Source organism: Drosophila erecta, unplaced genomic scaffold (assembly GCF_003286155.1).
Source record: "Drosophila erecta strain 14021-0224.00,06,07 unplaced genomic scaffold, DereRS2 tig00000000-arrow-pilon, whole genome shotgun sequence".
NCBI classification, from domain to species: domain Eukaryota; kingdom Metazoa; phylum Arthropoda; class Insecta; order Diptera; family Drosophilidae; genus Drosophila; species Drosophila erecta.
The window spans coordinates 4,987,754-5,000,623 of record NW_020825194.1 but is presented as its reverse complement, the minus strand read 5'-3'; the positions used below and the strand labels follow the sequence as shown (position 1 = coordinate 5,000,623).

The 12,870-nt window shown below is 45.7% G+C and overlaps 1 protein-coding gene across 3 annotated transcripts in view; it reads right to left on the bottom strand.

The window, feature by feature from the left end:
* LOC6554590 (nephrin) overlaps positions 1–12,870 on the bottom strand; it is a 73,270-nt gene continuing 60,400 nt past the window's right edge. The window contains exons 14-18 of one of the 3 annotated variants that reach the window (XM_001981510.3): positions 11,618–11,792; positions 8,696–8,963; positions 6,800–7,047; positions 5,474–5,614; positions 1–1,298 (exon numbers count right to left, since the gene is read on the bottom strand). In XM_001981510.3, the coding sequence (XP_001981546.2) occupies positions 1,234–1,298; positions 5,474–5,614; positions 6,800–7,047; positions 8,696–8,963; positions 11,618–11,792 (897 nt within the window). In that variant the 3' untranslated portion in view covers positions 1–1,233. Of the gene's footprint in view, positions 1,299–5,473; positions 5,615–6,400; positions 7,048–8,695; positions 8,964–11,617; positions 11,793–12,870 lie in introns of those variants that run through there. The other 2 variants (XM_026981409.1, XM_026981410.1) reach the window with 2 other exon arrangements.

The window sequence follows — 12,870 nt, the reverse complement described above, 5'->3', positions numbered from 1 at the left end:
TTATTTTATTACGCATACGCACTGTATATTTTGCTAGTCTGCCATTTCACTTTATGTTTGTATATTTGAAATTAGAATTCGAATTACATTGGAGTATTGTGTAAAGTGTATGGCGTATTATTATTATTATTATTATTATTATTATTTTTATGTCGTACTTTGCTCGGTTACTTTAGTTATTTATAACATTTACACTGAATTCGCATTTATTGTTTGACTTCGAGTTTGTGTTGTAGTTTGAATGTGGGAGTCTTGTGTGAGTGGAATTGCTGAGGACCCTGGGAATTGGCTGTTCACTCGACATTTATTCATTATGCACTCGAGCACGGCCCACTGGGCTGTTGTTTGTGTGTTTTTTCGGCTGTTATTCATCTTTGGCCGTCGGTTCGGCTTACTGGGGTAATAGAATATTCATGGAATTGCCATAAATAGCGACTGAAAGTGCCGGATCAGGGCGGAAAGGGTGGGCCGAGGGCCCAGAATAGCTGCTAGCTGCTATTAAATGGAAACATTTCAATATTTCAGTGATCGGACAGCAACAGGATGGGACAGACTGGAACTTTAGCTAATGAATCCTATATGGCTATGCAGACATTAATGGATAAGTGGCCAGATACTTGCACACATCCGAGGCAGATACCTGGTGCAAAGTCCGTTGGCCAATAACTCTTTGCTGGCTCTATGAGTCTAATTACACTTTCAATACACACGGCTTGCTTACTACTACTGGCTTACGGGCTAGTTGTTCATTAATTACAATTAATATTTAACATTTAAATGCAGTTTGATTAATGTTTGCCCGTTCTCTATGTACAGTCGATGGTGCAACAGCAAAATGAGTGTGTGTTGTGAAGTGAGTGGTGGTATTTACATGTTTCGTACTTTTGATTTCAGTTACAAGTTTGTAGCGTATTTATAGCGCAGCTTCTGGTTTCTATATTTATGCTCGTATTTTTTGCATTTTGATTTTGCATCCGCCTTCAGCGGTTTCAGTGACACTTAATGGCTGACAATTACAAAATGGTTTTGTAAATCCTTATCTATTTGCCTTTCCGCTTAAACGTTACGCAACACGATTTACCTTTACGCTAATGCATTTAAATTTATGCTAAAAATTTACAGCTATGTTTAATGAAATGCCCGTGAATTATGACGCCTCACCGCGAGCGAGTCTGCGTGTGTGTGTGTGTGCCTATGTGTGTGTGTGTGGATATTTATTATTACTTTTTACAATTACTTCAGCGTTGGATCCAGGGTCGTAAATTCCAATTCGCCGCGCGGCAATATCAGATCCGGGTCTGCAATATACACTTTGGTTGGTTGGTATAAAACAAAGTCAACAACAATGGCATATGTGTAGAGGATGTGGGTGTGTGGGTGTGTGGGTGAGACATAAATTCATGTGGGAGTGAGTAATGAGTTGGTGTGTGGGTGTGTGGGTGTGTAGGTGTGGGTGTAACCGGGAATAGAGAGACAAAGGCAAAATGTTTATACCGATTAGTTTGGTTTGGCTTGTTTGGTTGATTTGATTTGGCTTGGTTGCTTTCTATTGCTTTTCAGATTCACAACACTTGCAAAATGACATCATAACACAGAGTTGCAAATTATTATTTGAGAGGCGAAAAGAAAAAGAGAGCCATTAGCAAATACGTAGCGAAAGCGTGACCAATTGTGCGCTGATAACAAAATAATATAGCATCTAATAAAACGCCACAACAACAGCAACAGAAACAGCAACAGAAATCACAAGAGATAACAAGAAACATCCACATCAACAACATTTCGATATAAATATTCACTTTATTTCATGGGGAGCTGCTCCCCATTGGCCCTTCCGCTCGTAAACGTAAAATAATTCAACAATTTCTTAATTTTTATGGCACTTTTCGCCGGAATTCTGAGTCTGGGTTTTCTTTTTTATTGTGGTCCGCCTTATTGTGTCGGCCGGGCGAATCAAGTGAATCAAGTGAATCTTGAGCGTCATCTAGCGCTTGTTGTTTACGATTTTGCAGTTTGCTATTTGACGTGGCTCGGCCCAGCACACTGTGATATTTTATTATTATCGCCTTTTATGTCACATTTGTGTGGCGTCTTTGGGCCATAAAGGCGCACAAACTAAGGCAGCTCTCTGGAGCTTCTACGTGTGCGTGTGTGCGTTTACTTGGGAGGCTGTGGCTATGGCCTTTCACGTTTACTTTCACGCCATGGCTGACAGCATTAAAAAATGTCAAAAGTCGCAAAAATGTTGCCGGCCTGGATGGCCCAACAAAAAGCGGAAAAACCTACTAAAGGGAATGGTGCCAGGGCGGGAAAGTGAGAGGGGGTGGGGCAGCGGAAACGGAAGTGCGGCGACAAATGAATGAACAGCGCTGACATTGAGCATTCCGGACGGCGAGTGCGTGTGTGCACAAAAAGAAATTTTTATTAAACAGAATGGGGAATCAAAAATAATAATCAACCCACAAGTTGCTTGCAAACAGTGGCGTTGAATTAAGGATGACATTAATTAAGGCCTATGTTGCACGCACATTTTTTCAAATTCCCAGAAGCACTAAGACTTCAAACGCATTCCCCTGGATTGTCTTAATCCTTTTGAAGATCATGCGACTTTGAGGGCACTATAGGTAGTAGGTAACTCGTTGGCAGTTAATTGAGAGTTATTTCTTGCTGTGTAAGGCCGCTGCTGCCGCATAAACAATGTTGCTCAGGCAAATTCTGCGGCATTTTTTGTGGCACGACAGAGACATCAAAGTGAGAGCTCGCAGACCGACACACACATATACACATGTGCTTTAAGGAGTCTTTAAGATAATGCCACCATGCCATCCCATCACATAGCCGCAGCAAATGGCGCCGTGTGCTCATTTCGAGTGGCTGCTGTGTGGCTGGGTCTCAACTTTGTCTAATTAGACGAGTGCCGCTGGAGTGCACATGGAACCTACAAGCTACAAGCTACAACCTACAACCTAGCAGATACAGCCGACAACCCACAATCTGGCATCTGCAACCCACTCGCATTACTTACAATCCAAATACGCATAGAAAAAGCCGGGCCAGCAAGGACGAAGGCCACACAAACGTGGCTCAGACATTCGCGACTCTTGACTCACACAAGCAGCAAGACAAACAGCAACAATGAGACAAAAACGCGCTGCTGGGCCAAATGAATGGAGCAGCATGAAATGAAACAAATGTGCACAAAAAAGCGGCAGTTCCAACTCATTCCATCATCACCACCATACGCAGATCTGGCTGGGGGCACAAAAAGCCAAACGAATTTGACTGCTCTGGGGGATTCGCCCTTCGTTGCTCGGTGCCAGTGCCACCTGTACGGTGGAGCCAGCGGGACTGGCATATGCAATTAAAAATGCTGGCTAATGACAGCAACTGCCGAGTTGTAAAGATGCGAATGGGTGTCTTTTGCTGGCCGTGAGTTGGTACACATATGCATATACTCACTTGTTTGCCTTGAGTTACGGCGCTGTAAGCGTTTTGCTCTTTCCAGGACCTTTTTATTTCAATTTGACAGCGCTGCGTATGGATTCCCGGGCAGCCCCAACGCAACACTGTTCTCTTAAGCGAAATAGTAGGTAACTAGCATTGAATTATAGGAAACTATTGGCTCACAAACTAAATAAGGAAAATCAAAACAGTGAAACACAGCATTAAGACGATCTTGATCAGAGCTAAAAACTCTATTTGGCCTTGTGTCCCCGTTCTAATAAAAATCTCGATGAAAACTAATAGATTTCTGCCCAATCAGTATTCGAGGGCATCGCTTAAGCTGCTTTGCAGCTCAGTGTAATCCCAGCGAAGAGAGTTCCCAAACTGTGTGTTTCTCGTTGGCATCCGGGCGCAACAGCTACAAGAAAATTTTCTGGACCGCCCCTTTGGCGCACTTCAGCCCGACTTTGGCACTTGTTAGTGCCATGTAAGCCAGTTGACTTGCTTTACGTTCTGCCGGGTGAAAGGGCAGCACTGGGGCGGGAGTTGCGAGTGTGGGTGAGTCGTGTCATGTCACATGCCCCACCGACCCCCGGCGCACATAAATTAAACAGGCTGGCAGGGGGTAGTGCAAAAAAAAAAAGGAAAAAAGGCAAATAAAAAGCGATGATATTAACGAGCGGAAGGACATGCTGAAAGTAATGAAAATATAAAATTAAATCGCTGACAAAATCAAATTTAGCTAATTTGCGACATTTGAGCCCACGCATCGGGTGCCAAGAGAATCGGGGAAGGGGCGATGATGTTGTGTTAGCAATAATATCACGTATACGACACATCTGCCCATTAAATAATATTTGCATTTGCCGGCATGTCGGCACGTCAGGCGCAGGCAGAACTCACTGGTGTTTGTGTGCCTTTGTGCTTATTTTTGTGTTTTAATTTAGTGCTTTCGAAATAATTAAAATTTATGCAATTCAAAGTTAAAACAAAGTCTGCACGAGCTGGCACAGCAAACAGACTGAACTGGGCGTAAAGTGGGTGGGAGTGGGCGAAACGGGTTAAAACAGCAAAATATTTTGCAAATTTGTTGCTGTCTGAGGCATGTTTACGCACATAGTACACATGTTTGTTTGCCAGTGCGTCGACTGCGCTCTGAAATTTATGCGATTTATCCCAAAAGAACTTGGCACTGCACTGAGTGATACATGAGCGACATGGAGTGTGGAGAACCCACATACATAGCTGCTAGTGAGGAAAATAAACAGGAATGTCAACAAAAAAACAAAGTCTAAGCAAACAGCCTCATGTGCCCGGACTTCCCCGATGCATTTATCCTTTTTTAAAACAATATTTGCCTGCACTCTCCAATGCGCCAGTCTAATGTGTATGTAGCCTTGAATTGCTGGGGAAAGAAAAAGCTCATATGCTCCAATTAGCTCGGATTTAATATCTCTGATCCATTCGACAGAAAAGCTATCTCCGCTGCATCAAAACCGAGTTAGCAATCGCATCAAAGGAAATCATACGGAATGCCGCAAATGAAAGGAAATTTTTTGGATATTTTTTGCGGCATTTGCCTGGCAACAAAGCCAAGCTAAAATAATTACAAATGCACAAAGGGAATAAAGGAAATCAGATGAAAGACATGTGAGTGCAGGGATGTGGCAACGTAACAAGCAAAGTAAATTGGGATGCCAAATGGACGACAAATTAAAATGTGAAATGGAGCAAGTACTGTAGCAATGTTCTCGGGTACGGGGATATTAAAAATACTTGAGAGGCGAACTTGAACGTCCCCTGCATTCTACATCTCCAACTGCCAGATTCGACAGAGAATTTTTGGTTCAGACATGGCTGCCCATCTGCTGCAGTTGCAGCTGCAGCTGTTCCTGTTTCAGCTTCAGTTTCAGTATCTGTATCTGTGTCTGTTTCGGTTTAGGTTTCGGATTCGGATTCGGTTTCTGGCTTGGGTTGTGTCGTTCGACCTGCTGCACGGATTTAGTTACATAAAATTTACTTTGCATACATTCGGGCGGCCAGGCAGTGTGTCGGCCCGCAGGATCAGGACATAGTTTCGCCTGGGGCATGGCCAGGACCACGCTCGAGATGGTGGAGTTAGTGCTGCAAGGCTGGCTGGATGTAACGAGCAGGGGCAGCAGCACGTCGCCTGGGTGGATGGATAACATGGTATAGAGTTAGGAGTTAGGACTCTCGCAAGGACAACTCGGCGAATGTACAACGCTCGTACTCGGTTACTTGTGGAGAGTGGGGGCTTACTACATTGCTTTAAATACTGGGCAAGGTATTTACAACTTCAAGTCGAGGATTAAGACAGTTGGAAAGCAAGTGGATAGTGTTTCGCTACCTACGGAGTTGGTTAGATTCAGAGACAGGGAAGTGAGGACAGAGCAAGAGTCAGAGATATAGAAATAGTGAGGGGGGGTACTATGGCTAGGTCAGGCGGGAACTTAGTGGAGGTGTGGTCTATGTCGGGTGCCCGGCTAATGCGAAATACCTTCCAAACACTCGACTCTAAAGGCTTCGGTCGCTCAACTCATTCGAAATCGAAATCGAAATCAAATTGAAAGCGAATCAACGCAAATGTAACGAAATTAAATACTTTGATCTGCGCTAATTGGAAGAGAGTATACTCGAATGCCATAAGCTACTTTTGTGAATGCCAAATGGGGCAATTAGTTTTTCATTTACATGTGCTCCAATTCATTAGTTGCCAGCCAATTTAGTGTTCAACCGCATCATTAGCGCCAGCTCAAGCCAACCTAATTGTTTTGCCTGTGGTGCGTTGATCTCCGGCGCGTCCAGCACGCAAACTACTCACATGCCGGATACTTAACTAAATATTAAATAGCAAATCAATTACGGCGCAATCATAAAATATTAAAAACAATGTGCGTCTTGTTAAGTGAGCTGCCGGCTTAAAAACAAATTCGTGTTCGTGTGCATTCCAAAACGAGTTTGACATTTATTCGCTTTGCATTGCTTTACTGAAAACAAGATGTTAAACTAATCTACATAATGTAATCTACAAATCAGGTGAGTAATGTGTACTAAATATATACAGGCAAGTGCACTTCTACATAACGCAAATCAATCAACTAAGGCTACGAATACAAATACAAATTAATATCCAGAGCGCACTCGAGTCGCAACTCAAAAGTTCTTGAGCAAAACCAACTGGGGATGCAATCACAATGGCAATCGCAGTCTCAAAGCACGGATGCATAGATACAAGGATAAATTGATGACTACTTGACTAGGACTACGGATAAATAACTACGTACTACATGTACTACATACTACAGCTTGTTGAGTATAGATTTTGGAATAGTACCGTTTAGGCTGGGCTGCGCGTACTGAATGAAGCTCTCGGAGATGTAGTGGTGGGGTCCGGCCACGCCCACAATGGCCCCGCCACTTGACCCCACGCCGCCGGGCATCGGCATGCCGCCGCCACCGCACAGGTGCGAGTTGGGCGGGGCCACCCGCGCCCTAATCTCCGCCGCCCGGCCGCCGCCCTCCTCCAGCTCGTTCAGCTCGTCCTCCTCGATGTACATGCTCGGCACATCGTTCCTGGCCGGCCTAAAAAATGGAGAAGAATGCAAAAAATCAGACATTGAAAAATACACGGCATGAAAAAGTTGGACTGCTAATAGTTCCCAAGGCGCGGCGAAACAGCTTAGCAAACTGGACAAACTAAGCCAGCTGCCGGCTCTCAGGCGACTCGAATTTCAATATAAACAGCAATCACCTGGGGAACGGATGGGTGAACTTTTTGAGTGGGTGGTGGTTGGGCTGGGAAAACCAGGATGCTGCGCTGCACACGGCGGATGCGCAATATTCGCGTTTTGCGCCCTTCCAAAGCGGATTTAATGCGCGTTTCGCTATCGACTCGGCACTCGCATTGATAAATATTGGCAAAAATATTACCATTTCTCCTGAGGACCCTCGAATTTTCATCAGCCTGCTCGATGGTCCATTGTAAATTAAATATAAGCCAATGCCGACGGTGGAGCTTATTACGCCGCACTCGGCATCTGCGTCTCTCTTATCAGTCAGATATGCAGATATGCGGCCATGTGTGCATCAAATATTTGCGCTAATACTTTGCCGCAAAAGGCAAATCATTAAAATTTATGCATAGACGCACATGCGACTGAAAAAGGGGGTGGTCACCACCATGTCCACCACGTCCAAATGTGAAGAGGGGCGGAGGACGGAGGCGCAGGTGGGCCCGTTTTATTTATGCACGCCATGGAGCGCGTTTGACAGTTGTGATGACCATTTAATGACCCGCATGCGATTCGCTTTGATGTGCCCGCGACTATTTTCAGCAACTATAATTAATATTTCGTTGGGTTCTGCTTTGAAGTGGTTGCCCGAATTCATTATTGGGCAATCAGTGGGCCGGCCCGAAATCAAAGAAAGGAGGATACCATCGACGCTGGACCTGTACCACGTCGATACGAAGGCTAGGAGGCGGTACTCTGTGTTTATTTTTCATTAGCCAGCAGGCGGGCGAAAGTGGGTGGCAAGGACGAGTTCATCAGCTAAGCAGCTGCTTAATTATCCACCCACGGGGCGCGACCCTTTCGCAGATACAGCGCTGATTTCCTATCTTAAATGGAAACTCTAACTTGTGCGGCTGCCTCGTTTCCGGAGTCCGGAGTCCGGAGTGCGGACCTCGTTTACGGCCATTCTTTTCCGTTGGACTTTGACCCTGTTGGGCTGCCGGCCGGTCGTCAGGTGCAGGTTTAATTAATTTAATTACAGACTAAGCATAATTTACTGGGCAGGTGCGTGCTCGGCTCTAATCGATTGGCGGCCTCAAAGTGCTTAGGCGATCGCCTTAATGAACCCGACATTTACCATCAGGTCTAGAATTGGCCAATTTAACCTTTCTGCAGGCAGGTGAGTTTAAAGTGGGGCCCCATTGATTGAGCGGCCATTTTTGCGCGGCTGTCATTTAATTAGTTTCTGCGTAATAGTCATAAGCGCGGAATGCGCAAGAAAGTATGCTACGTTTTTCGCCCACAACTGCCGCGCGGCTTTTCTTCATCCTCGGCTGTCAGTCACGTGCCCCACATAAATAATTCAGTAATTATTTCTGCACACAAACCCACACACACACAGGCAGCCAACAATTTCATTATTAGTTTTCCCAGCATCCGGATAGACACGGATGCGGATGTGGATGTGGAGACCACAAAACAAAGGACTCCCGACTCACCGCATGCTCTTGCGCACCTCCTGCGGCTCAGGTGGCCGCGGCCTGTGCCGGCAGACCACGACGATGCCGGCCACGATAATTGACGTCACCACGACGGCGCCTATCACCACGACGGCGGCGAGTATCAGCAGCGTCGATTGCTTCTCCGGACCGCTGCCCGTGCTGGCGCCGGTGCCCAGGCCGCTGGAGCTTCCGCTGCCGCCCACACCGCCGCCCCCATGATGCGTTGTTTCTGCGGGCGTTGGGTCCTCGGACAGAATGGATTCATCTGGAAGCAAAAGGAGGGATACTATTACTACACTGATGAAAAATACTACAAATACTAATAAAGGTTTTGGCGTAGGTCATGATGTTTTACTACTATTGTATGGATTTTAATATTTAACAAGGACTATTTGCCAGAGTTTGCGAGGTTTGCTTCGAGAGGTCGACTTTTTCCAGTGCACTAACATGGATCGCAGATGGAGCATGAGATAGTTGGAGGGCTCCTAGCAATGATTTGTTATTTGCTCGGAATTAGTTTGATGCTCCTGCTGATTTCTGTTTGCCTCGCCTCGCTGCCGTTTATTTATTTACTTGTTTTTCTGCGATGTGCCGTATTATTTTGCCTAACTGATTGCTTTCGACTGTTTGCTTATTGTGTTTTCCCTGTTTGCCTGTTTGGCCCTTGTGAGCGGGCAAATTGGGTTGAAAATTGAAATTAGCCAAATCGCTGGGTGCTCTGCTATGGCAGATCTGACGGCATGATAAATAGTGGCTGCTGCGGCGGAGAAATTATGAAAATCAAAGGCCATTTTGGCCACTTATTACCAGCGATTAGACCTGATGGCACTTGCCGCAAAGCCTCGGCAATTATGAGCAACATGTGAGGCATTGTTTATATTTATTAGATTTTCAGCCAGCGGAAATTGCAACATAATGTGCGAGCCAAGCTCCAGGGCCCAGGCCAAACTGATTGTAAGATGATCCCCGGGCAAGATTTATGCCAGACATTCGTTAATGCCAGCCTCCCACCCATTTTCTTTGGCATCCAAGCGTTTCCGCTCCATTTGCGGGCCGTCAAAGCAACGGCCTCGGAATTGAAACATTGCCAGGACCAGCTACTTTCCTTCAGGTTTTCCAGATTTTCATGACCTGCTCCTTCCCATGGTCGTGGCTTTTGAAGTGAGCGTTTGAGTGGAAATTGCCTACACCTGCGGCTCAATTTAATTTTTGTTATTGCCCGGCCTTTTGCACTGGATCTGGATCGGCTGGAATCGGCTGGCTTCTGATGCCATGGCTCACGGCACCTCAGCCTGTTTTTTAATCAGTTTGCTCCATCCTCGACCTTCGTTTCGCCTTTGCCAACATTGTTTTCCTTATTTATACGCCTTTGATGCTTTTTTTCCCGGCTCAAGTGGCCACTTTGCCTGATATTTTGCACGTTTTCCTTACCCGGCGCAAAGTGTAATAAATTCTCTTGATGAGTTCTGCGTAAACTGATTTAAATCAGCGTCAGCTGATTTGGCTTCATTTTATTTATATTCCTGAACTGGTTTGGTTGGAAGCCAGCGGCTTCGGAATTTATCGGCCCACATATGCCGGCGAAAATAAAAAACTGCGTGGGCTAGGTGCTTGTTAAAATTCCGCATAAATTAGAAGGAGCCCCAGCCACCAAAATGGGAATGCCAAGTCCATACTCTCGGCTCTGTAATCACAGAGGGCGAATATACGAGTCTGCGCCAGCCCATTAACATACATAAGTAACTCGACGAGAAAAGCTGGGCAGCTGTTGTTTCATGTAAATAGGTTTCGCCAGCGAATTGAGTGCGAGCCGAAAATCTAGTGAGTGCGGTTAATCGAACATTTGCGTATCAAATGCAATTAGCCCCATTAAATCGGGCAATATGACTGATTTATGGCTAACTGGGCGAAGGAAGCGCACGAAATGCGAAATGAAAATGGCCAGAGGAGGGCAAATGGAAGTGGAAATGGTAATGGAAATGCAGATAAAAATAAAAATCAGCATGAAAATAATGACAACATTGTTGTCGTACGCGTAGTTGTGTGCGAGCTGAGAGAGCTGAGAATGGTGAAAGGAACAATAAAAGAAAAGTGTCTACGGTGGCCGTTAAGCAAAACGAAAATTGAAGCAATTCCGCTTACGCTTGGCTCACGGCTCACACACACACACACGCACACAATGGAGCTCGCAGAGGAGCCCATACAGGACCTCACATGCACGCACACAGCGACAGGCAGTCGCATTATGTCGTTAGGCAGGAGCAAAATGAAGAGGCTGTTGCTACACGCCCCTGCGTATACGTAATATGCGTGTGCCCCACTCAAAGAATTGATGGAAAATGCTGAAATGCTTTCCGCTCCACTGCATAACTCAGTCAGTGGATTAGAAAAGGGCGTCTCGTCCTTTGGGGTGGCACTGCCATCCCAGCTCGAGAGGCAGTTAGGCCGTCTTCAGGTTCTCATCTCTTTGCGCTCTAAGGACATCCCTGTGTCCCTGTGTCCCTGTGACGCCATGTGCGAACTTTTCGCGGCGGCTGATTGAAGACGATTTCCCCGAACTTGCGTTGATTTGAAAATGCAGTCAGGCGTTGAATTAGACAGTTCCGTCCTCAGCTGTTCAAGGGTTCCAGTTTCAGTTCAGTTCGGTCTCGGCCTCGGCCTCGGTTTCGGTTTCAGTTCCATGTTCAGGTCTTGGGTATTTTATTGGCCTTGGAAGAGAAGTGACCCACAAACTAGCAACTCGGGTGGCCATAACTTGTGCTCTTTATGTGATTAGCAGCGAGTTCTGCCTTTCTTGTTTTTGAGCTTCCGCCTCTCAACTGTGAAGTATCGGGTCGCTGTTTTCGGGCAAAAAAAGCGGCGAGGAGACAGAACAGGACCGGACCGAACGGGATAGCACTTGGGGATTGGGGCACTCACCATATGGTCCCAGTTGGGCGGCCACGCGTACATTCTCAATCACCACCGGCGGCTCGCTTCGTCCTTTGGCGTTGACGGCGTAAACTAAAAATTGATATTCACGTCCCGGCTCTAAATTATTCAAACGAAACTGTGGACTGTTCTCCTGCATGCGGAAGATGGGTGCAGATGTCGCCTGGAATTATAGACATTTATGTTATATAGCAAACTAAATACGCATATACTGTGTATGTATGTTTTGGCTGATTTGGGATGCGGGCATGCCCATGACAAGAGGCGCATTTATAATTCACTCGCCACACGCTGCAAAGTATGCTATGTATTTTTAACTTTCTGTCCCATTCGCAGACCCAACGCATAAATAATTGCTCATGCCTGAAAAATACGGAGGCACAACTGTACTGATGGCCACGCAGAAAACAGCAACTGAAACAGCAACTGAAACAGAAACAGGACACTGTCTAAAATTTAAAACTGAATATCCGTTTGCCGTAATGGGACACAATCGAGTGAGCTTCGTTGGTTACGCACAAATTCCCACTCAAGTAAGCGTAAGTAATTTATGTTGTCCTTGCGGCACTTTTCCAACCTCACTCCCTGCGAATGTGTGTGTGTGTGTCCTTTATCTAGCATGAAACTTTAAAGCTGACTGCCAAAGGAGCAACCAGGGCGTGGGTCAGAGTCCGGAGATGATGTCGGTCCATCATCATCGCCACGGTCATCATCGTCGTAACATTTTCATTTTCATTTTCATTTTCATGACCATCCTCGTGATGAGCTTTGCGCTTGGCTACTTTGCTAATAAACTCGCCCGGCCAGCTTCAGCGCTTCATCAAGGCTGTTGAGAGCAGCCAAACGAAATGAAATGAAATTTTCATATGATATTCCCATCTAGCAGTGACAGAGATAATTTAATAACTCAGCATGCACTCCCCGAGTGGCTGGACAAAGGGTGAAATCATCGGACCCAGGACCCAACATTAATTATGTTGTCCCTTTTACACTCGAGTTGAGCTGAAGAAAACCCCTGGCCAAGCACCCATGGCACCCATGGCACACCCAAAATACTTATTAATAATTCAAGCAGAAAAGTCAAAGGACATGCACACTAATTGACCATATGGATTTCAAGTGAATTATTGCACACACCCTCAGATCTATCTTATATGCACCCCGATTCTGGTTCTGATTCTGTAACTGATTCTGTTTCGCTTTTAGCTGGCAGCTGTTTGCCGAGCCGTGAGTAAATTTTA